The 19,484-nt window shown below is 60.4% G+C and overlaps 2 protein-coding genes across 7 annotated transcripts in view; both read left to right on the top strand.

Moving 5' to 3' along the window:
- The window catches only part of NAP1L4 (nucleosome assembly protein 1 like 4), a 34,610-nt gene extending 25,140 nt beyond the window's left edge, over positions 1-9,470 (top strand). For 2 of the 6 annotated variants that reach the window (XM_081155723.1, XM_081155725.1), the window contains exons 11-16: positions 1,151-1,170; positions 1,512-1,631; positions 3,554-3,583; positions 3,974-4,030; positions 5,652-5,689; positions 8,431-9,470. In XM_081155723.1, coding sequence (XP_081011849.1) covers positions 1,151-1,170; positions 1,512-1,631; positions 3,554-3,583; positions 3,974-4,030; positions 5,652-5,657 — 233 coding nt within the window. In that variant the 3' untranslated portion in view covers positions 5,658-5,689; positions 8,431-9,470. The remainder of the gene's footprint in view (positions 1-1,150; positions 1,171-1,511; positions 1,632-3,553; positions 3,584-3,973; positions 4,031-5,651; positions 5,690-8,430) is intronic. The other 4 variants (XM_081155720.1, XM_081155721.1, XM_081155724.1 and 1 more) reach the window with 3 other exon arrangements.
- An 8,498-nt stretch (positions 9,471-17,968) lies between these two features.
- PHLDA2 (pleckstrin homology like domain family A member 2) lies at positions 17,969-18,934 on the top strand. Its single transcript, XM_081153625.1, has 2 exons — positions 17,969-18,399; positions 18,623-18,934. Exon 1 carries the CDS (start codon positions 18,010-18,012, stop codon positions 18,388-18,390), a length of 381 nt encoding a protein of 126 aa, XP_081009751.1. The 5' UTR covers positions 17,969-18,009; the 3' UTR covers positions 18,391-18,399; positions 18,623-18,934.
- The last annotated feature ends 550 nt before the right edge of the window (positions 18,935-19,484 follow it).

The raw sequence follows: 19,484 nt of genomic DNA on the forward strand, positions 1-19,484 counted from the left end.
AACTCCGATACTCTTGGTGGGCCGACGCTCTTAACCACTGAGTCACACCGGCCAGCACATCAATATTGCTATGTTTAAAGTAATCAAATGAACACAGCTTCACGTGGTAAGCTCTATGAAAACAAGCAAGGTGACAGTGGGACGCAGTGATGGGGTAGCCAAGAAAAACATCTGAACTGACTAAATGCTTTTTGAAATGAAGGAAACATAAAATGGCCAGTCCAGGCCTCTTTGTCCTAAACCCTGAAAACAGGTCCAGGAATCAAGTGAGGAAGGTCCTTGTGCTGCTCCCTGACCCACAGGCCAGGGCCCCCAAACCTGAATCCTGAACAGCCCTGGGATGCTCACATGCCAAGGCCTGGGGACTGCTGCTTCATGGGTGGTGTGTCCACCCCCAGCACTTGGGCCTCCACAGGGGCAGCATTGCCGCCTCGTTGTGACAGCTCTGGGGAAAGTCAGACGCGCCTGATGAGGAGGGACTAGCAGTGATGACCAGAATTTCTAAAGCTCGGGCTTTGGGTCCCTTGAGCATTTGAATGTCACTGAGCATGGATTTAAGTCCCGGTTTTTCCCATCATGCTCAGTTCACCAGTCTGTGGGTCACGTGTGGAACCAGCTCTCAGTGTCATGCTTAATTAGTACGGGGCCGAGACTCTCTGGTGGGGCATTGATGAGTGACACCCAGCCCACGGGTCAGCTTCCCGTCTTGCAGGAAGGTTTCAGCACTCCATTCTCTCCTTCCTCCTTTCTAGACAGGGTCCTGAAGCTCAGATTATCCCCCTTGTCTACTGCATCGTCACATGAGTTAAAGCTCCACTACCACACAGGTGCACTCAGTGGCCACAGTCTGGACCGCTTTGACGTGTCTTCCACCTGTTACTGTTTAAGCTGGTGTCAGTGCTCCTCTGAGGGCTGGCATCCTCTAGTTGAGTCTGGGAGCATCTCATACCACCCAGGGCACAGGAGGGAGGCAGGGGTGAGCAAGGGCATGGGTGCTGTGAATGCCCACCCGGAGACGCATAGCTTAGGTGGTTTCCAGGGGAAAGCTCGAGCTGTGAGATGCTCCATTTATCTGTCAGCTGAGTCTCCTGTGTGGGCTTTGAGCAATTTTGCTTCTCAGTGTAATGTGTATATGTTTTGTTTTTTCTAGCATCTGGAGGAGAATCACTGGTAAGATTTGTGTCCTTATTAAAGCCTCTTTGCTGTTAAAGTCTGTGTTTTCTAAGTAGTTAATCTTCCTTTTTAATCTGTCCCTCCCTAAAACCCTGGGGTGAGTTTGTGATCACTGCCCTCTGGGTGGGACAGGCACATGTTCCTGTATGGGCTACACTTTCCTGCCCTCCCCACCTTCCACTGCTTTTCCTTTAAGGCTCCTCAGCCTCGTGGCTGTCAGCTGGCAGTGCCGGCCCTGGCGACTCTCATCAAGCTGCCAGAAGTGAGGGGCAGGGTGAGGGTGAGAGGAGGCGATGTCAGTCCCACTGAATTGAGGTAACACGTCTGCTTCCCCTCAGGATGAAGATTCCGAGTTCACGTTGGCCTCTGACTTTGAGATCGGACACTTCTTCCGTGAGCGGATAGTGCCACGGGCCGTGCTGTACTTCACTGGGGAGGCTGTGGAAGACGATGACAACGTAGGTGCCTCGGAAGCTCCCGCCCGTCGTGTGGCGCAGCTCCCCCTGGGGGTTGGAGGGAGGAGAGGGCACAGCAGCAGGGAGCAGGTGTCTGAGGTGGTCCCTATGTGGGCCACATCTCTGCTGGCTCATTTCAGGATGTCCTAAAGACCCCAGGAGTTTCCTATGTCCTGCTCAAGACCTGTAAGCTTTGGGTGACCGCTACCAGGAAGGACACTCATTGACAGAGGTGTGGCCGCACCATGCAGTCGTTAGCAGCAGAGCCCGCTAGTGCTGGCCTGTGGCGTAGTGACCCCAAAGTGGTGCAGGTGGTTCAGGCCTACACTCTGCAGAGGACTGCTGCAGGGAGATGAGCCCTCCCCAGCCAGAGCTGGGAGGAGGCCCCGAGCACAGCCTACCAGCAGTCCTGTGACTGTCATCGAAGGCAGTTTCCTTTGTAACGAGGTTCGGGTGCTGCGGGTCCTGATTCGTGGAAATGTTTTGTTTTGTAGAGTTTTGCCGGAGGGGCATTTTAGGTGATGTTTATTCCTTTGCTTTCAGAGCTTTGACGTCTCCTGGGTGTTTCTAGCTTTCTTTGCTGGGAGGCATGCTGGGCAGCAAGAGCTAGGTGGGGTTGGGCTGCTTCCCTCATACCAGACACAGTGCAGGCCTGCTCCCCACTCTCCCTGTGTTTCAGGCCCTGTCCAGCTGTGTGGTTCTAGCTGGAGGGCGTTGTGGGGCCCAGGCACGTGTACACACAGCTCGGCCTGGTGCTGGGCCACTTCAGCCCTCAAGCATTTGCTAAGACTCAAGTTTTAGGAAATGCTGGTTACATGAAGTGGATGTAGGTGGTCTAATTATGGCTCCCACACTGTCCTGGGTCATCTTGTTCATCCCATGGACTGTGCGCCCCCACATTGTAACCAGCGCTCTGCGCAAGTGTAAGATGCATTTGAGAGGGGTCTCTGCAGAGCTCTGTAAAGGAGGTCCAGGCGAAAGGGTGTGCTTGGAACCTGAGGAAATCCACACCTCAGCCTGTTTGAGCTGGTTCCAATCTGACCTAAACAGCTGTGAGGGTCTTGTGGCTACAACACACCAAAGGTCTTCCCTGTCTGGGGCTGGTTAGGGTACTTGGAAGGAAAGGGCACTGAGATCCATCCCATCATGGGTGCTGCTCAGTGCTGGAGGGTGTGCAGCTGGACCCGGGGTTGAGATGAGCCACACCTACGCTGTGCATTCCACAAAGTTCCGTTGGGGAATGGAATGTGTGTGGGCTCCAGAAAGAGAAGCACTGCAAGAAAGAGCCCACTAGACCTCTTCGCACCGTGTGTCCTGTGCCAGTAGTGATTACGTTTCTATCTCGTTGCTAAGATTTTGATCCCAGTCTGGTGTTTGCAACTTGAATGACAGCCGACAGTGGTGTCTCAAGACCAGCCAGTTACAGTGCTGGGGTTTCGCCCATGTGCACTTTAAAGATTAAACACCAAAGTTTCATTATATTTCTAATAAAGATTCCCCCTTGCATGCAATATAAAGTGGTATATAAATTCCTGTGTGTAATAAAATTATGCTACTGGTTTTCTGAGATCAGCCAGTTTCCTGGTTGGACCCAGCACACACCCGAGCTGACCATCTCCTTTCTTCATCTCCCCCCTCCTCAGTCCTTGTGTTGACTGGTTCCCAGGTACCTGGCATCCTGCTAGCGGGGCAGGGCCTGTGAGCAAGCCTTCCTGCAGCGCTGGCCCTGGCCGGCCCGTGCTGTTGGTGTCGACATGCCCAGCAGCAGATGCCCTGAGAACTTGGCCTCCACCCACGCTGCCCTCCGCTCGGCCTGAGCGACCTTTCTGCCTTCCTTAGCCGGAGCATGGGTCCTGGGAAGGGTCTTGTCTGGGTCGGGCTCCCGCCATGCTTTTGAACCCTGAATGTGTTTCCTTCTTTTTCAGTTTGAAGAAGGCGAGGAGGGGGAAGAAGAGGTAAGCCCAGCTTGTGCGCAGCGGTGTCGCCCGGTGGTGCGGCTCCTCCACGGAAGTGGGCGGAGTGGGAGACCTGGGGCCTTGCTGAACCCTTCTGTGGGACTTGAAACTGCGCAAAGGCGGCAGGTGCTGTCACAGTGTCCCGTGACCGGCACCTGGCTGATGCAGAGGCGCCCTGGGCACAGTTCAGTCCACAGTCTGCTCCTCAGCCCTGTGTCGGTTTCAGGGTCATCTAAGAACAAAAGACACCCAGAAAAATTATAAGTGTCCAAAGGACGCGGCCTTCTCAGTCGTGGGTGGTCCTGATTGATGTCCTCCTGATTGAGGTTGCTTTAGTTTGTGGCCAGTGGGTCCCCAGGAGCTGAAGTCCTGCCCACTCTTTCGATACAGGAATTGGAAGGGGACGAGGAGGGAGAAGAGGAGGAGGGTGCCAGCGTGAACCCCAAGGTGAGTCCTGGAGCCGCCAGGCCTGCCTGTGCCAGGCTGTCGAACACATGCTCCCCACTCTGAGGAGCACGGGTATGTCCCCTTGAATTAGAAAACGCAAAGTGTATCAGAAAAGCACCTGAGAGAGGAACTGCTCATACACCTGGTACGACTGAGTGTCCAGTGCCTGTGTTCCCAGCTCTTCCCGGGCTGTCTGTCTCCAGACTCGCTCAGGCGATGATTTAACTGACTGCACGAATACACCTTTCTGTGTGTGTGTTTTGGGGAAGGATACAAAGAAGGGACTTTGAGGGGAGGGAATTGTTGTTATCATTTTTTAAATGACTAGAATAATGGAATTGTAAGTATAATTTACACTGGTACTTGGGGTGAGAATGCTTGGGAATTATGTTTAGGTATCTCATGATTTGAAATAAAATGGGAAGCTTTTTAAAAACACACAAAAAACTGGCAAAAATGAGTGGGCAGCCCCATTAATTTTACCTGTCAGTCTGAGTTTACTCCTGCTCTTAGGTTAGTGTACATCCAGGTGCGTTCCACTTGGCACGTGTTTAACTGTAGTGTTGCCTCCAGGGGGTCTCGCTCTGGTCTCCTGGCAGGAGGTTCATAACTCATCCGCCTCAGAGTTAATCATCTCCCATTACCTGGCCTTTCATTACACCATCTCTAGTTACCTAGACTGTGTGCGTTTCCCCTGTCTCTCCCAAAGTGAATTGTTCCCTGAGCTGTCCTTGTAATGACCTGGTCTCGTGACCCGTTTGCTAACACCATGTGTTTCTGTAACCGCATGCTCGTGGGGAGTTCCTGCTGGGGACACGGGAGGTGGGTCAGCACCTTTTAAATGTGCTCACGGAAACATGCATCTCTTTAAGGTGGCCTGTTTGTCATGGGATAGCTGTATTGAAAACACACCTTTGCTCACCTCTGTGTGATGGCTGGTGAGGGTCCCAGCCCTGAGTGGATCGCACTTGGACGGGAGTTTGGGGTGTCTGTTAGTTAACAGAACCGGGTGATGGTGACACCTTACTCTACCGTGCCGCCCCGGCTGTGTCTTTGACTTGGGACCCGCTGCACAGCCACTGCTTGGCTTCCAGAGCAGAGACTGCTGCTGGCCTGCTCTGGGCCGTGCCTCACTGGCAGCGGGTGCTCCCCTCCTGTTGTTTCCTTCTGATGTCTGTCCTCCTGTTTCCTCTGTTTTCTGCGAGGACACTCACCAAGTGGTCACAGATAACCTGGCAGAAAGTAGGGGGCTGTTGATGCCCTTCACGGGGGCTCCGAGTTGTTCTATGGGAGGGGGTGAGAAATGACTAAAGTAGCAGGTTGTGCTGTGGAGTGCTGGGCCTGCCGGCCACATGCAGTCTAAGGCACCAGTCTCGGCCTCTGTGCCCACTGTCCCTTGATGCTCACCTCTGTAGAGGGACTGCTCAGACAGTCTGTGCAGCAAAGGAGAACAGCAGAGGGGGGGCGGAAGGTTCAGAGCTGGTGCGTTGAAGGCTGCTGCTCAGCCCGTATCTTGCAGCCCTTGTTACATGAGAGAGGTTGGGCTGCTTCCTCCTGTATGATTGTGTGCCTGCCTTTTCTTTCATGCTGACAGTGCCTTTCAATTTTTTTCCCCATTTAGGTGTAATTTTTGTCTGTTAATCATTCATGCGTTTCTAGGTAAGGTGGAATTCCATTCATTCCTAATTTCCAGACTGTTGATCTGTGCTGTGTGGCAATGCCTTGTGGCTGGCACAGAGGGACCTGCTGTGCCGGCTCACGGGTCAGGCTGACACGGGCTTTCTGGCGAGCAGTCTCCTGCTTTTGGAACCGACTGACAAAACCACACGTGGCTCCTGCTTGCTGAGCCCAGTGTTTCTTATTGACCGTGTATGCGGCGTGTAGCTGATGTGGCGTTTTCCTTGACGAGGGGACTGCCCTCCAGGAAGAGGGCAGAAGGGGAGACCCTGGGAGGTGGGCAGTCTTCCTGGAGGCCACAGTCATGGGCTGCCTGCCCCGCTGTCCCCTGTGCCCTTGCCACCCTGCTCACTGGGACAGTAGGAGTCTTCTCACTGAGTTTTCTGTACATGCATCTGTTGATTGTGTAAACTTGTGCAATTTAGGTGTTGTGCAGACCGGTAGGTAATACAGGGTGATGGAACTTGGTGCCAGGATATTTTACCTGAGAAGCTGCTGCCCATTTGGTAAGGGCATTAGCTGTGTGGTCAAGTTGCTTCCATTCTGACTCAGTAAGGACAGAACTAGCTGTGAGTCTCAGCAGGACCAGCAAGTCCGGAGCCACCCGTCCGTACATGGGTCATTGTAGCTGTGCTCCAGTCATGGGCTCCCCTGTGGGACACTCACTGCTGCGGGGCATGGGGCCTGGTTGGGAGGGAGACACGAATGTCGTCAGGTGGACACCTGGGACTCGGGTTCTGCTTGTTGGCCAGAGGCAGCTGCGTCGTAGACATCATGCCCCTGAGAGCTGGGCCTCTGTGCTCCCGGTCAGGAGGCACCGCATCCTGTATGTGTTCAAATCGGTGCCTTTGAGGGTCTGTCTGCACTGGCCCATCTCCTTCAGGCAGGGCAGACCTGGGTGAAGTGAGGTGATCTCTGCTTTGAGGGTCGGGCTGACTACTTACCTGCATGTTTAAATTGCTGCCACCCACCCGTCTGAAGGACTTGTCTGCCGGGCTGTACCTGAGGCCCACTCTCCACCTGCCAGTTACTCTGGTGTGTCCCTGAACCGCGCAGCCTGGCTCTCTAGGAGAGGAGGCCGCCTCTGGAACCACAGCACCACCACACCCAGCAGCGGGGGTGCTCAGTGCCGTCAGCCTCCAGTGGGCAGGCCGCTCTGGGGCTGCGGTGTGCTCAGGCTGCTCTGCGCCCTCCTCAGAGCAGTTATCTGTTAAAGCCCTTTTGGTCCCATGCGGGCAGGGTTTTGGCTGTTAGTTTGTGCCTTTGAAACTCCTTTCCCTTGATCACCAGCATTGAGCGACCAGGCTGCCATTAAACTGTGACATAAAACAGGACATTCAGCTTGCAGTTCTGTTTGTCCCATGTCACAGGCCAGAAACCACAGTCCCAACAGCCCCTCCTGTCTTGGTTCATATCACACACTGTATTATGTGACACATGTGTGTCATTTATATAGAGATGTGGAGTAGAAAGTCCTCCCATCCGTCCTGTGTGCCCCCATCCCCCATGTCACCCTACAGAACCCTTCCTGAATCACACCTTTTCCGACCCACTTCCCATTTGCAAGTACAAATTATGCAGGAACACGCAGCACAGTGCTCCTTCCTGCCTACGCAGCTCTGGGCCGGAGCAGCTGCCTCTGGTTCCCTAGGACAGAGATCTACCCCTGAAGCAACAGTGCTTGACTTGGAATTGTTCTGCTAGGGTTTCTGGTCAGGTATGTTTTGTTTTGGTGTTTCATATGAGCCTGTGACAGGCAGGTGCCAGAGCAGGGCCCCCATCCCAGAGTGGCCTGCTGTTGGCACTGGGCAGTGCTGGGCTGGGACCCAGGGCCAGTCCTGCAGGTCTTGGCTTGTCCTGTGCTCTCTCCATTACATGTGCAGATCAAGAGCTTCAACCAGGGTCCAAGGCTGTTGCTCTGCGCTCATCACATGTATTTATTTCATCCCTTAAACGTGATTTCGCGAAGGATGAGCTGTCGCCCCAGCTGACACCATTGAGGGTGTGTCGGGCTGTTTCCTTAGACTGCACAGTGTGCCAGGTGACGCTCAGCGTGCTCTGTGATCTTAGCTCAGGCGGACAGGGGCAGGTGTCATGTTGTCCCCACACGGCAGCATCGGTTGCCAAGTGTGGTTTCGGTGGTTGGGATACACACGACAGGTCACACTGAAGTGGTTTGGGGGTGGGAGGGCTCCCCCAGTAACTTTTCTGGAAGGCTAGGGTTCCCACGTGGGGACTCCTGGGAGGGCCGTGGCTTTGTGGGCACTGCCTGTCGGCGAGGAGAGAGGCCCAGGGGAAGAGACAGCCCTCCCAAGAGCATGGGGTCTGGAACCGGAGCCCTTGGAGGTTCAAGTTGGTCCTGTCCCAGGGGTGGCAGGGAATGCACAGGGCATGTGCTGACTCACGGGGCAGCGCCATGGTCGCCCAGAACATGGTCTGTCACTCGTTAACCCTGTGGCCCAAGGAGCCACTCTGTCCAAGACTGTCCTGCTGTGTCTCCTGGAATTAGAGGGTCTCTCAAGCGTCTTTAAACAAAAAAGGCAGCTCTGCTGTGACACTTCTGGGGAGTTAGCTTTTTTGTCACTGTTTTGAAAGTGCATTTGTAGTAACCATTTTTTCGGTTACAATGCATTGAACAGTGGAGTCTGGGTTTTCTGGGTTGGTGGGAGGTGCCTGTGGGGTGTGGACGGGTTCTCTACAAGTCTTGTCTCTCTTGTTGACAGAAGGAGCCCAGCCAGCACTCCGAGTGCAAGCAGCAGTGAGCAGCGAGGACCTGTCGGCGCAGTGCCCACACCTACTTTTTCAAGTGCATGGTTTTCACCTTCACTTTGCCTTTCCCTGTTACTTTGCTTAATCTGTACAGTGGCCCCTTAAATGCATTTCAGAAGTAGGAGGTTTAATCCCAGCACCCTCGACGGCCTTGGGTGCAGTGCAGTAGACTTCCCCAGGCCCTGCTTCTGGGGCCCGTAGACCATGTAGGGTGGGGGTGGAAGGTCCCCAAGCCCAGGACTGACATCCGGGAGCTTCTGCTCCCATCTCTCATTTGAAGACACCACGCGCTTCGTTTCCAGCCACCTGGTCGCCTGTCTGAGCTCGGAGGAGGAGCGGAGAGCAGGGTCCCTTCTCCTCGGTGTGTTCTTGCTTTGGTTTTATTTTCCATGGGTGGGGGTGGGGTGGGGGTACCCACGGCGCTGAGGCGCAAGCTCATGTGGTGACCCTTGTATTTATTTGTTCCTTTGTGCTTTGGGCACAGGGACGCTTGCTGTCGCTTGTCCTCGAGTGCTGAAACCATGTTTGTGACTGGAGACCCGGGGACTTGACTGGGAGGTGGGGGCGGCTCCTGGGGAGCAAGGCTGTGTGAGAGAAAGCACTCCCTCCTGCCGCCAGCTGCCGGGGCAGGGCTTGTCTCCGTGGCGTGGGGACCCCTCAGCTGGGCAGGGTTGTGGGCAGTGCCGTGCCCTCTCTGGGAAGGGCTGGAGGGCACAGCTGTCCTCATGTTAGTGTCACATCTTGTTAGCTCCCATTTCTTAGCCCACATCCACCTTGTCTTAAAAGCCCTGGTTCAGAGCAACCTGTTCGTGGCTGGCATGGGGGGTTCCGAGTATGTGGCCGCTCGCAGTCCCTGGCAGCCGGGGATGCTGGTTCCACACTGACCAGGCCTGGAGAGTGCTCAGCCTTACTTAAGATACATTTGTAACGGAATACGCTGTTTTCAATTTGTACAGAATAGTTAGAATATTCTATTAAAGTTGTGAAACATGAACCGGTGCCATGTGCAGTCTCTGGTGGGGATCCTGGTCCAGGTAGGGGGCCCCACTGTGTGGTCACACTCCAGATTCGGGACTTCCCAGCTTCTGGTTTTCCGTTCTGTATCTCAGGCTGCATTTAGTTGCCTGTTGCGTCTCCAGGTCCACGTCACTGTTGGGCAAGTTTGGGGTCCCCGGGGGAGCCCTCTGCTAGCTACCTCAGGAAAGCATTTGCTGTTACCCCAGGGTTTGTGGGGTTGTCCTCTAGATCCACCCAGGAAGGCTCCAGGGGGGAAGCTCCTGCCTAAAGGCCATGATCAAGCCAGCCCTGAGGGTGCTGCTGGGGGCCTGTTCCAGCCCACCCTCCAGGCAGGGTGCCTGCGCACGGCCCCTGGACCCTGGTCCTTGGTGCTGCCATGGACCCTGGGCATCTAGAAACAAACTTGCTTATGAAAACGTGGCTTACAAGTGAGTGAAGGACCAGAAGTGGCTGCACAGAATGATGTCCTGGGTTGTTTGCAGGAGGTGAGTGCTGAGGGCATCAGGTCCCAGGGCCCTTGGGCTCTTGGGGCACAGTGAGGGACAGCCCATCTCCCGCTGGCCATATCGCCACCCAGGATGTGGGCCTCACCGAGGAAACGAAAATCAGCAACGACAAGGACTTCGGCAACTCATTGTGACGAGGGCCTGAGAAAGCACGTGGAGGCCGTGAACTGTTAGAGCCTCTGCCCCAGCAGTGTAGGCCTTCAAGGAAGCAGGCGCGCGGCCCTGTGACAGCAGTCGCCCTCGTGCGTGCTCTGTAGACGGCGGGGCAGCGTCTTGAAGTGGCCAGGATGAGGTTGCGTCAGCTCCCACCCACGGTGGACTTGAGCCAAGAACGGGTGTCCGGGTGCCCTTGGGAAGGTCATCTGGGGTGTGAGGGAGCAGAGCAGGTAAGGGGCAGGGCCTGTGCGTGTGCACATGGTGCTTACGTTGGGAAGCCTCGGGCTAAACAGGAAGCTGGAGAGCGGCTGGCTGCCTGGGGCCGGTGGGCAGGAGAAGCCGAGGCTGGCTCCTCTGCGTCCTCGTGCTGAGCCATGCGACGCAGTAACGGGCCGTGTTCAGAGGCATGAGTTGTCCCTGTGGGGTGGGGTGCAAGGACACAGGCTGCTGCTGGGCTGTCCAAGCGCACGGGGACTCCAGCTTGAAGCCCCGAGAGGCTGTGCTCTCCCTGGCCCTCCACTGGCTCAGCCTCCGCCTGCACCAGGGCCTCATGAGGTTTTCCTCTGACCTCCCCATGGCTCCCCCTCCTGGGCAGTCACAGGAAAGGGAAGGTGGTCCTTCAGTGCCCAGGGTCCTGGGACCTGTCCAAGCACAGGTCACTGCTGGCTCACAGGACCTCAGGGGCACCTCAGGGGCTCCGGAGGCTGGTTTGGTCCTTGCCGCTTGTGCTGGGAAGTCACGGAGCACCCACAGGTCTGCCTAAGCCCCCAGCAAGGAGGCAGCAGGGAGGTGGCACTTAAAGCAGCTCCAGGTATCCACTGGCCGGGCCCAGCTGGGCCAGCTCTGCCTGGGTGATGCAGCCACCGCAGGACCCCACACTGCCCGTCTGGCTGCTGCTTTGCCTCTAGCCCCACTGGCCCCTCGACTGCCATTAAGCACGCCAGGGGTCGAGGGCCAGGCCTTACCAGCCCCTACTTGGCCCAGATGGTACAGTGCTCCTTTCTGAGCATCCAGGAGGGTGTCCACATCCACTTCCCATCCCAGAGGCCTCTGCCTCCCCGCCTCCCTCAGTCCTTAGGGTGACTGTTAGAGCCTGTGGGGCCTGTTGCGGTGCCTGCCCCTCAGGGCCTGGGTCTCATCTGTCACACAGGACTGGCTCTGGGCCCAGCTGCCCTTTCTGAGCGCTCCTAGCCACCGCGTGCCGACTTCTGGGAGGCGCTCAGCTCTTCCCCAGGCCTGGGGAAATGTGGGGCAGGACCTCCCCAGGCAGCTCGGGTGCTAGCAATGCTGTGAACCCCACAACGGAGTGGTCCCAGCAGCAGAACCCCCACAACACAGGGATCTCAAAAGCATGACCTGAGGGAGGGAGGGCAGGTGGTGGCTGGTTTCTGTGACCTCCAGAACCCCCACAGCACCAGCGGGGATGGGTACTGTTGGGGAGAAGGAAGGGCTGCACCGGAGAGTGGATTGTCAGCTGGAGCTGCCTCAGGCGCGTGCACGTGGTCTATGGGCGTGACGCCCCAGTGGAGCTGATTTTTCAAAAGCCCTCACATTGGGGTGATTACTCTTAAAACTGGTTTTCCTCTTGAGGGGTCAGGAGTTGTGGTCACCCACAGCCTGCTAGAGGGGCCTCTGTCCACACCTGTGGAGGGCAGACAGCTCAGCAGGTGGCCGGTTCGCCCTGGCGACCAGTGTGCTATGGTTGCTCATGGCCCTTGTCTCATGATACAGGGGCCAAGCTGAGGCCCGGCTCATCACCTGCAGCTGCCCAGCAATCCCTTCTCGGGGCCCAAGGGTTCCCCATGAGGCTAGCCCCCCTCCCCCCAAGTCCCTGTGGCCCCTGTTCCCAGAGGGAGTTTGCTTGGGGACAATCCTCCGGCCCAGGGAAGGGGGAGGGTGGGCCTTAGCTTCGGCCAGTCCAGTCTTGGTGGTGTTGCTGACCTCCGTCCTGCCCTGAGTGTGCATCCTGTCTCCTTCACCTCTGAGCACCTAGTGGACAAGGGGACGCCGGTGCGCTGTGGGGAGGCCCGGGAGCCGGCAGTGGAGTGAACCCCCTGCCTGTCTGCTTCCTGCTGCACAGAGCCCCTGGTTGAAGAGGCTGTGTGGGGTGAGTTGTGTCAGCACCGCCCCGGTAAGGGCTGCCCTCGGCTCCCTGCCAGCTGGCCCGCTCAGCCACCCGGCTCAGCGCCCCTGGACTTCGGTCTCTTCCGATCAGAATGACTTCCCAGCTTCCTCTGGAGGCCAACTGTCCTCCCCACCCCAGCCGCAGAGCATAGTTGTCGGGGGGCAGGGGGGATGCTGAGGAACCTCAGACCCAGCCATTTGACCCACACCAGGAGACGCAGACAGAGGTCCCCAAAGCAGGGGCTCCATGACTTCACAGGCTGCTCCTGGCTGAGCTCTGGATCCTCTGACGTGGTGGTGGTCTCCAGGCACGTTGTCCTCCTGCGACCCCCCTTCAGCCCTGAGACTCGGAGAGGGAACTGTCTCGTCCCACGGCAGCTCTGGTGAAATCTTGGGTATCCCCAGCCTCTACCCCTGGAGCTCCCTTTTAGCCTTGCTGCCAGGAGGGCGAGGCCCCAACACCCCCCGAGGCCAAGACACCTTGGTGCCCCGGGCACACCTCCACCCGCCCCAGATGTCACCACCGTGCCAGTCACCGGCCCAGCCTGCCATGCTGACTCAGTATGCCATGGGCGGTGGCCGGATGCTACTCTCCATGACAGCCTGCCAGGCCTGGCTGGAGCCCAACTGTGCCAGGCCAGGCCTCATGAGAACTGTGGCCCAGGACCTTCACCAGGCCCAGGAGAGGCCCAGCAGAGCCCACAGGTGCCTTCCACGGCTCCCTCCTCCCACACTTGGGCTGCACCTGTCCCCAGGGCTCCTCCAGAAGTCTTGGAACCTGCCTGCAGAACTGTCACTTATAATAGCTGGCAAGTCCGGAGAGGAAGCCCCCTGTGCTCAGACCCCAGGAACAGGTGGGGCTGCCCAGGGCTGGGGCATCCCCAGGGCCTGCTGGTTTGGAGCCAGTCTGGGGAGGGCGGGCCCTCGGCCTCCACAAACGGAGTATACACTGGGACAACAGGAGGGAAGCTGGGAGACGGGGGGACTTGGGGTGCAGGCAGTGGCCTGGGGGGCCTGGGTCTCAACCTGCCCCCACATCCAGCAGTGGCTCCGAGGGCAGGCTGCCTGTGGAAGGTGGCAGCCATGCCTGGTGCACCTGGGCCTCTCCCCCTTCCTGTGTCTCACGCATTCATTCGCAGACTGACCCACCCAACTTCCAGACGCCCCACGGACCAGACCCCAGGCAGCCTGCTGAGTTTCAGGGATGCCTGCTGCCTATCCTCCGGGCTCCCCCAGGCCTCCCCCTACCTGGCCCTGGCCCCTACTCCACACCCTCCTCCCCAATCTGGTTTTACCCACGAGCAGAGTCCATCAATGTCAGTTGCTCTGACCAGAGTTGTGTCTTTTAGACAGTGAAGTAGATACTTTTTAGTTCCACTTTCCTCCCCCCCCCCGAAAATAAACGTTTCCTGAGCACCTGGGTTGGGCCTTGGGTCCCCAAAGAATAAGACACCATCACTGCTTTCCAGGAGCTAATAGTGCCTTCTAAGCCGGGTACTGAGGGATCAGTAGGAGCTCACCAGGGAGCCATGGAGAGTAAGAGTGCTCTGGGCAGCATCGCTTTCCCATCCATCCCCAGGGCCTTGTGAGGAGTGGCCTACCTATCAGACTGCAGCTGAGGGGTGCAGGGACCCAGACAGGGCAACAAGGGACACAGCTTTAAGGGGTCAAGGCCAGGCTGACAGAGCCGGAAACAGGTGGGAACAGGCAGGCCTTGGGCCTCTCACTTTTCCCAGGCTGCGGCTTCCAGGAGAGGGCAGGCCTGAGTCACGGCTGCGGCAAATGGGCTGTACCAGGCTGAGCTGCTCAGGTGGCGTTCAGGCCGCCTCTCAGGTGCTACGACTCCGGGCAACGTGGGCCTCCCCGGCTCCAGGACCCAGGGCTTACACAGTTGGTGGGAGTAGGCTTTCGAGTGCCCCCTGGCTATCGAAGGGCTTCCTGGAGGAGGCCAGAGTTGAGGAGGGGACCCCTCCCGGGGCTGTCTCTGAACAGCCCCCCCACAGGAAGGCGGTGGTGTTCGGCCCCAGGCACGGCCCGTGACGCACAGCTTCCTCACAGGCTGTTCCCGGGACTGGTCGGGCAGCAGCCTCGGGGTTGGGCTCCATCACTGCGGTGGGAATGACCTCACGCGGGGAGTTTAGGGAGTTTCGAGAGGCGCCCCTTTCCTCCCGGGCCGCCCGAAATCCTCGCCTGGCTGGATGGCCGGTCTCCCCGGCCAGGTGTCTGAGCACCACTTCTCTCTGCCTGGGGGGAAGTACCCCCGGTGGACTTGGTGAGCATCCCAGGTGCCGTCCTCGGGTAAATATTAGTAAACTTGGCTCTGACCACCGCTGCCTGACGCCACTGATGGGGCAAAGCCCGGCGCAGCCCCCTCCCTGCTCTGAGAAGCGGCCACCAAATGTCGCCAACCCAGAGCCCGCTCAGCCACCTGGGGGCCCTGGGACTGTTTCCTGCCCCAGGCCTTGGGGGTTGGTGGAATGGATTTGACTCCCGCTGGCCGGCTGTGTGACCTCCATGAGTCACTTCTCTCAGACCCGCACCTCGTTCCCTGAAAATCCAGAACAACTGCCACAGCCCCCCTTGCAGTGACAGAAATGGGGCCCTGCCCGCCCCTTTCTGGGGCCAGTGGCTCCTTTCCAGCACCTGCCCAGCCTAGACCCCTGGACTGCAGCTCCCCATGGGGTGCAGCCCCCAGTAGGAAGCCATCCTGGTGGGTCCTCTAGGCTCCCGGCTGTCAAATGGTTCAGGGAGGGGGCCCCCCAAAGATCCTCACGTGGTGTTTCAAGGTCAGAGCTGTGCCTCAGCCTCCCCCGAGAAGTAGGCATCACACGCAGACCCCACGTTCTAGAACCTAGAGGGACACTCAGTCGGGCTGCTGGGGGTGAGGTCAGGGCCCTCTCCTTGCTCCAGACTGAGCTGGTTTGGCCGGAGCAGGAGCAGGAGCGGGGACGGGAGCAGCTGCTCCCCCTCCCCGCCTCCGGTCCCCAGGGTCTCAGGCCCCGGGGGTGGAGGTGGAGGTGGGGGGGCTGTCGGTAGTGAAGCTGCCTGGGTGGGCCTGGCCGATTCCCACCCTTCCACTCCGGGCATCCTCGCCCTGGGGTCTCTACCCGCTCAGGAGCCTCAGGGAGGCTCCCCACCCCTATGACCTGACCCCATCTTTCAGAGCACCGCCCCCCAAGTCACCAACCCCTCCCCCTCCACAGAGAGGCCAGGCCAACGGGCAGAGGGAGGAGCGCTGGGTGGGGCAGGAGGAAGGGCACCTCCTCAGGACTCAGCAGCCTCACCTGGCCTTCCAGCTCCCCCACACCCTCCTCCAACCCCTTCCAAACCCCGCCTCTGCCGTCTCTCCCTCCTTTCCCCGGCCCCCTTTCCCTGGGGCTTCCCTTTCCAGGCCAGTGAAGTGGGTGTGCGTGTGCCCCAGGCAGGGCTGTCTCTGGGTCAGTGCACAGAGGTGGGGCATGTGCCTGCACACCGACCCTTACTGACCTTCACGGCCACTTGCTCACCCGGTCTTGGGACTGTTCCCCCCTTCCGCCTCCTCCCCCCCCCAGGGAGGCCCCCCACGGTTCCAGCACCGACACACACACACCCACCCCTGCTGTAGTCCCAAGGGCAGGCAGGGCTCCTCCTCCTGGGAGTACTAGCACCAGCCAGGCCCGCAAGCACACAGTAGGCGCTTAAGCAGTTGAGGTCTGCCTGGAGCTCAGGTTCCACTGACTGGCCCCTGGGTCGGGGGAGGCAGGCTGGTGGGTGCTGGTGGGCCTCAGAGGGCCCAGGCAGCGCAGTGGCCTCATGGTGGCTCCCTAGGGACAGTGTCAGAGAGCCCTGCTCCTGGTCTGCTTCTGTGTCCCACTGCCCAGAGGACCAGGTCTCACTCCCCAGCCCCACAAGACTCCCCTCTGGTGAGCACAGGCCGCTCACTGGCCAAGTGCCCAGGGTGGGGTGGGGGGTCAGCAGTCTCACCCAGCCTGTCGCTGGCATCCCCCCACCCGCAAGGGCTGGCCAGCTCTGCCGGATGCCTTTAGCCACGGAACTCACCTCCTTACAGGTCTGACTTAAGTTGCCTTGAGGTGGGGGGAACTGTGACCCCTCCTACCCTACCTGCTCTCCCCGCCCCCACCCAGGCAGGCCGAAGATTCCAGAACATGGGCCAGCAGTCCCTTTGCTTGTCCTGTTCTCTGCACCCCCAGCCAGTCCTCTGGCCACACAGGTGGCGACCACAGGGCAGCTGCTGCCTGGATGCCGTTTGCACAGACCTGACCCAGGCCCCTCTTCAGAGCCAGTGGTGCCCCTTGTTTGTCACAGTGACCCTGCAGGGCCAGGGTTCAGGACCACCCTCTGAGAGGTCAGAGGACGTGCCCAAGGCCACCCAGCGAGGGCAGGTGGGGCAGGGTTGGTTCCAGGGCCAGCTTCCCGGGCCGGTGGCACCCAGAAGGCCCCACGCTTGGTTTTTACACTTTGCTGTCGCCGTGATGAAGTTTTTAACACCCGTGGAACCAGGAGACCCACGCTTTCCTTTCGCACCAGCGTTGCAGACTGAGGCGGGCTGGCTCTCACCGCCCCCCCCTCTCCGCCGCTCCTGCCACGTCGCAGCTGCGGTGGGTGTTGGCAAGGGGGGGCCTGGAGCGGCTGTGCACCCCAGAAATCCCCTTGGCCTGCTCCACCCCCACGCCCTGGGAACCAGGAGTCAGCCGGGGTTCCTGCTCCTGTTCAACCTTTTAAAGGAAGGGGGTAAATAAAACGCCCCGCGAGCCGGCTGGGCGATGACTCAGCCGCCCCCGCTGCCCTCACGGCCGCGCCCCGCGCCCCGGCCCCGCGCCCCCCGGCCCCCCGGCCTCTCCGGGTCCCGCGCGTGCAGCCGCAGCGGAGCCCTCGCCCCGCACGCGGCCGTCGGGGCTCCGAGCTGGGGCCGGGGAGGCGGACGGGCCCGGGAAGGGAGGCGGCGCGTCCCCCCCAAGCTCACCCACATGCACCGAGCGCCGCGGGGCGCTCCGCGCGCACCTTTCATTTGTCCCCGAATCTAAGTGTTTCTGCCCGCATCTCACAGACGGGAAAACGGGGGTCAGGGCACCTGCTCTCGGGCGGGCCAAGGCCCACGGGTGGCAAGGTGGCGACAGGGCCCCCCGGGTGTGGGAAGAACCAAGGGGTCCCCCGGGGAAGGGTCCCCCAGGTGTGGGAAGAACCAAGAGGCCGCGCCTCGCCGCTGCCCCAGGAGCGCTGGAGCGGCAGGGCTGGTGCCGGGGCGCCTGGAGGCTGGGTGTCGGGGCACCCGGGGGTGGGGGTCGGCCCCACCCCCCTTCCTCGTCACCGCCACCCGCCCTGGGCCGGCCCTGGCTGCGGGCGCTCCCCCGGGGCCCGGGGCGTTGAGTCACCGCGGGCAGGGCCGGACATTCCTCCGCGGGGCCGGCGTCCGGGGCGGGGTGGGGACCGCGCGTCACCCCATGGGCCTGGGGAGTCGGGGCGCCGGGGGATAGAAGGGGCGCCTGTTGTTAAAGGAAGCGGTGGCCGCGGGCGGGGGGCGGCGGGGGGCCGGGGTGGCCGGGCTGGGGCGGCGGGAACCGGTGCGCGCCGGGGAAGTGCCCCGACGAGGCGCGGAGGCGGGATCTCGGGGGGGCGGGACCTCGGGGGGCGGGACCTCGGGGGCGGGGCCGCTATAAAGGCGGGGCCGGGGCCCGCCCGCCGCATTGCCCTCTCCGCCGCCGCGCGCGCCGCCGCCGGGCCGCCGCCGCCATGAGGACCCCGGGCGAGGTGCTGCGGGAGGGCGAGCTGGAGAAGCGCAGCGACAGCCTGTTCCAGCTGTGGAAGAAGAAGCGCGGCGTGCTCACGCCCGACCGCCTGAGCCTGTTCCCCGCCGGCCCGGGCGCGCGCCCCAAGGAGCTGCGCTTCCACTCGATCCTCAAGGTGGACTGCGTGGAGCGCACGGGCAAGTACGTCTACTTCACCATCGTCACCACCGACCGCAAGGAGATCGACTTCCGCTGCGCGGGCGAGAGCTGCTGGAACGCGGCCATCACGCTGGCGCTCATCGACTTCCAGAACCGCCGGGCCCTGCAGGACGTGCGCCGCCGCCGCGAGCGCGCCCCCGACGGCCCCGAGCCCCGCGCGCCCTGAGCCCGCGCGGTGAGTGCCCCGCGCCCCGGGCCCGCGCCGTGAGTGCCGCGCGCGCCCCCGCCGGCCCCGCACCGCGCACCGACCGCGCGCGGCGGGGGCCCTGCCCGCGGGGGGGACGCGCCGTCGGGGCGCGCTCGGGAGCCTCGCCGGCACCTGCCGCGTCGGGGCCGACGGGGAGCCACGAGGGGGACCCCTCGCACGCCCCTAGCCCTGACCCCTCCTCTCCCCGCAGGAGCCACACTCTCTGGACGAATCCGGTCGAGACCAGGGGCTGCCAGGAATGGCCGGAGCTCACCCACTGACCACACCAGGACTAACGATTGGGGGGGGAGGGCGCCCATGTCCCTGCCCCCCAGAAGGAAACCTTCGCCTCGCAGCGTCCCGGAGCCCGCTCTGCTGCGAGGGCTCGTTAAATTATTAGACTATCTATGTATTTATTTTTACGGTTATGTGTCGTCGAACCATGTCATATGTCTTAATGTTTTGTTTTTTTGCATCCGTGGCATTCCAAATAAACCACTCCGCCTGCCTCTTTTCTACCAGCCGGCCTGGTGCGGTGCTGTTTCTGGGAAGGGCGGGGCGGGGCCACCCCCGCAGTCGTCTGAAGGGCAGGGAGGCACCTGAATGAACGGCGGTTCACACCCTCCTTCCCTAGGTCTCCAGAGGCCGGAAGTGCACTGGGGTTTGGCCCTGGCTGACTTCCACCCCTGCGTGTGACCCGGAGAGGACAGGGCTGGTGGCAGCGCTTGCTCAGGGAGGTCACTCACAAACGTCCCCTCTGACATCAGTGCCCCCCTTCCACTACCCCCTGCCACCCACATGCCGCCTGCTCACCTCTCTGGTTGCCGGTGGGCCCCTGACCCCATGCCAGGCTGTGCCGTGGTCGCTCTGGGAGGTCTGGTTGGGGGGGGGGCTCACCATCGCTGGCAGTGCTGGGCAGATGGAGAGACCTGTGGCATTCCCGACCATGTGGCGGGAGGCTGAGGCCTCTGAGCGGCCCAGGACCGTGGCATTGGGGTGGAGAGGGCCTGGGGAATCTGACCAGCTGGCAGCGTCCGCCCCCTGCTTGGGGAGTGGGGTGGACAGTGTGTCCA

The sequence above is a fragment of the Miniopterus schreibersii genome (genome assembly GCF_964146895.1).
Source record: "Miniopterus schreibersii genome assembly, chromosome: 12".
Classification (NCBI taxonomy): domain Eukaryota; kingdom Metazoa; phylum Chordata; class Mammalia; order Chiroptera; family Miniopteridae; genus Miniopterus; species Miniopterus schreibersii.

Bases quoted from the DNA above. Each gene is read 5' to 3' on its own strand.
- PHLDA2 (XM_081153625.1), top strand. From the start codon at position 18,010: ATGAGGACCCCGGGCGAGGTGCTGCGGGAGGGCGAGCTGGAGAAGCGC.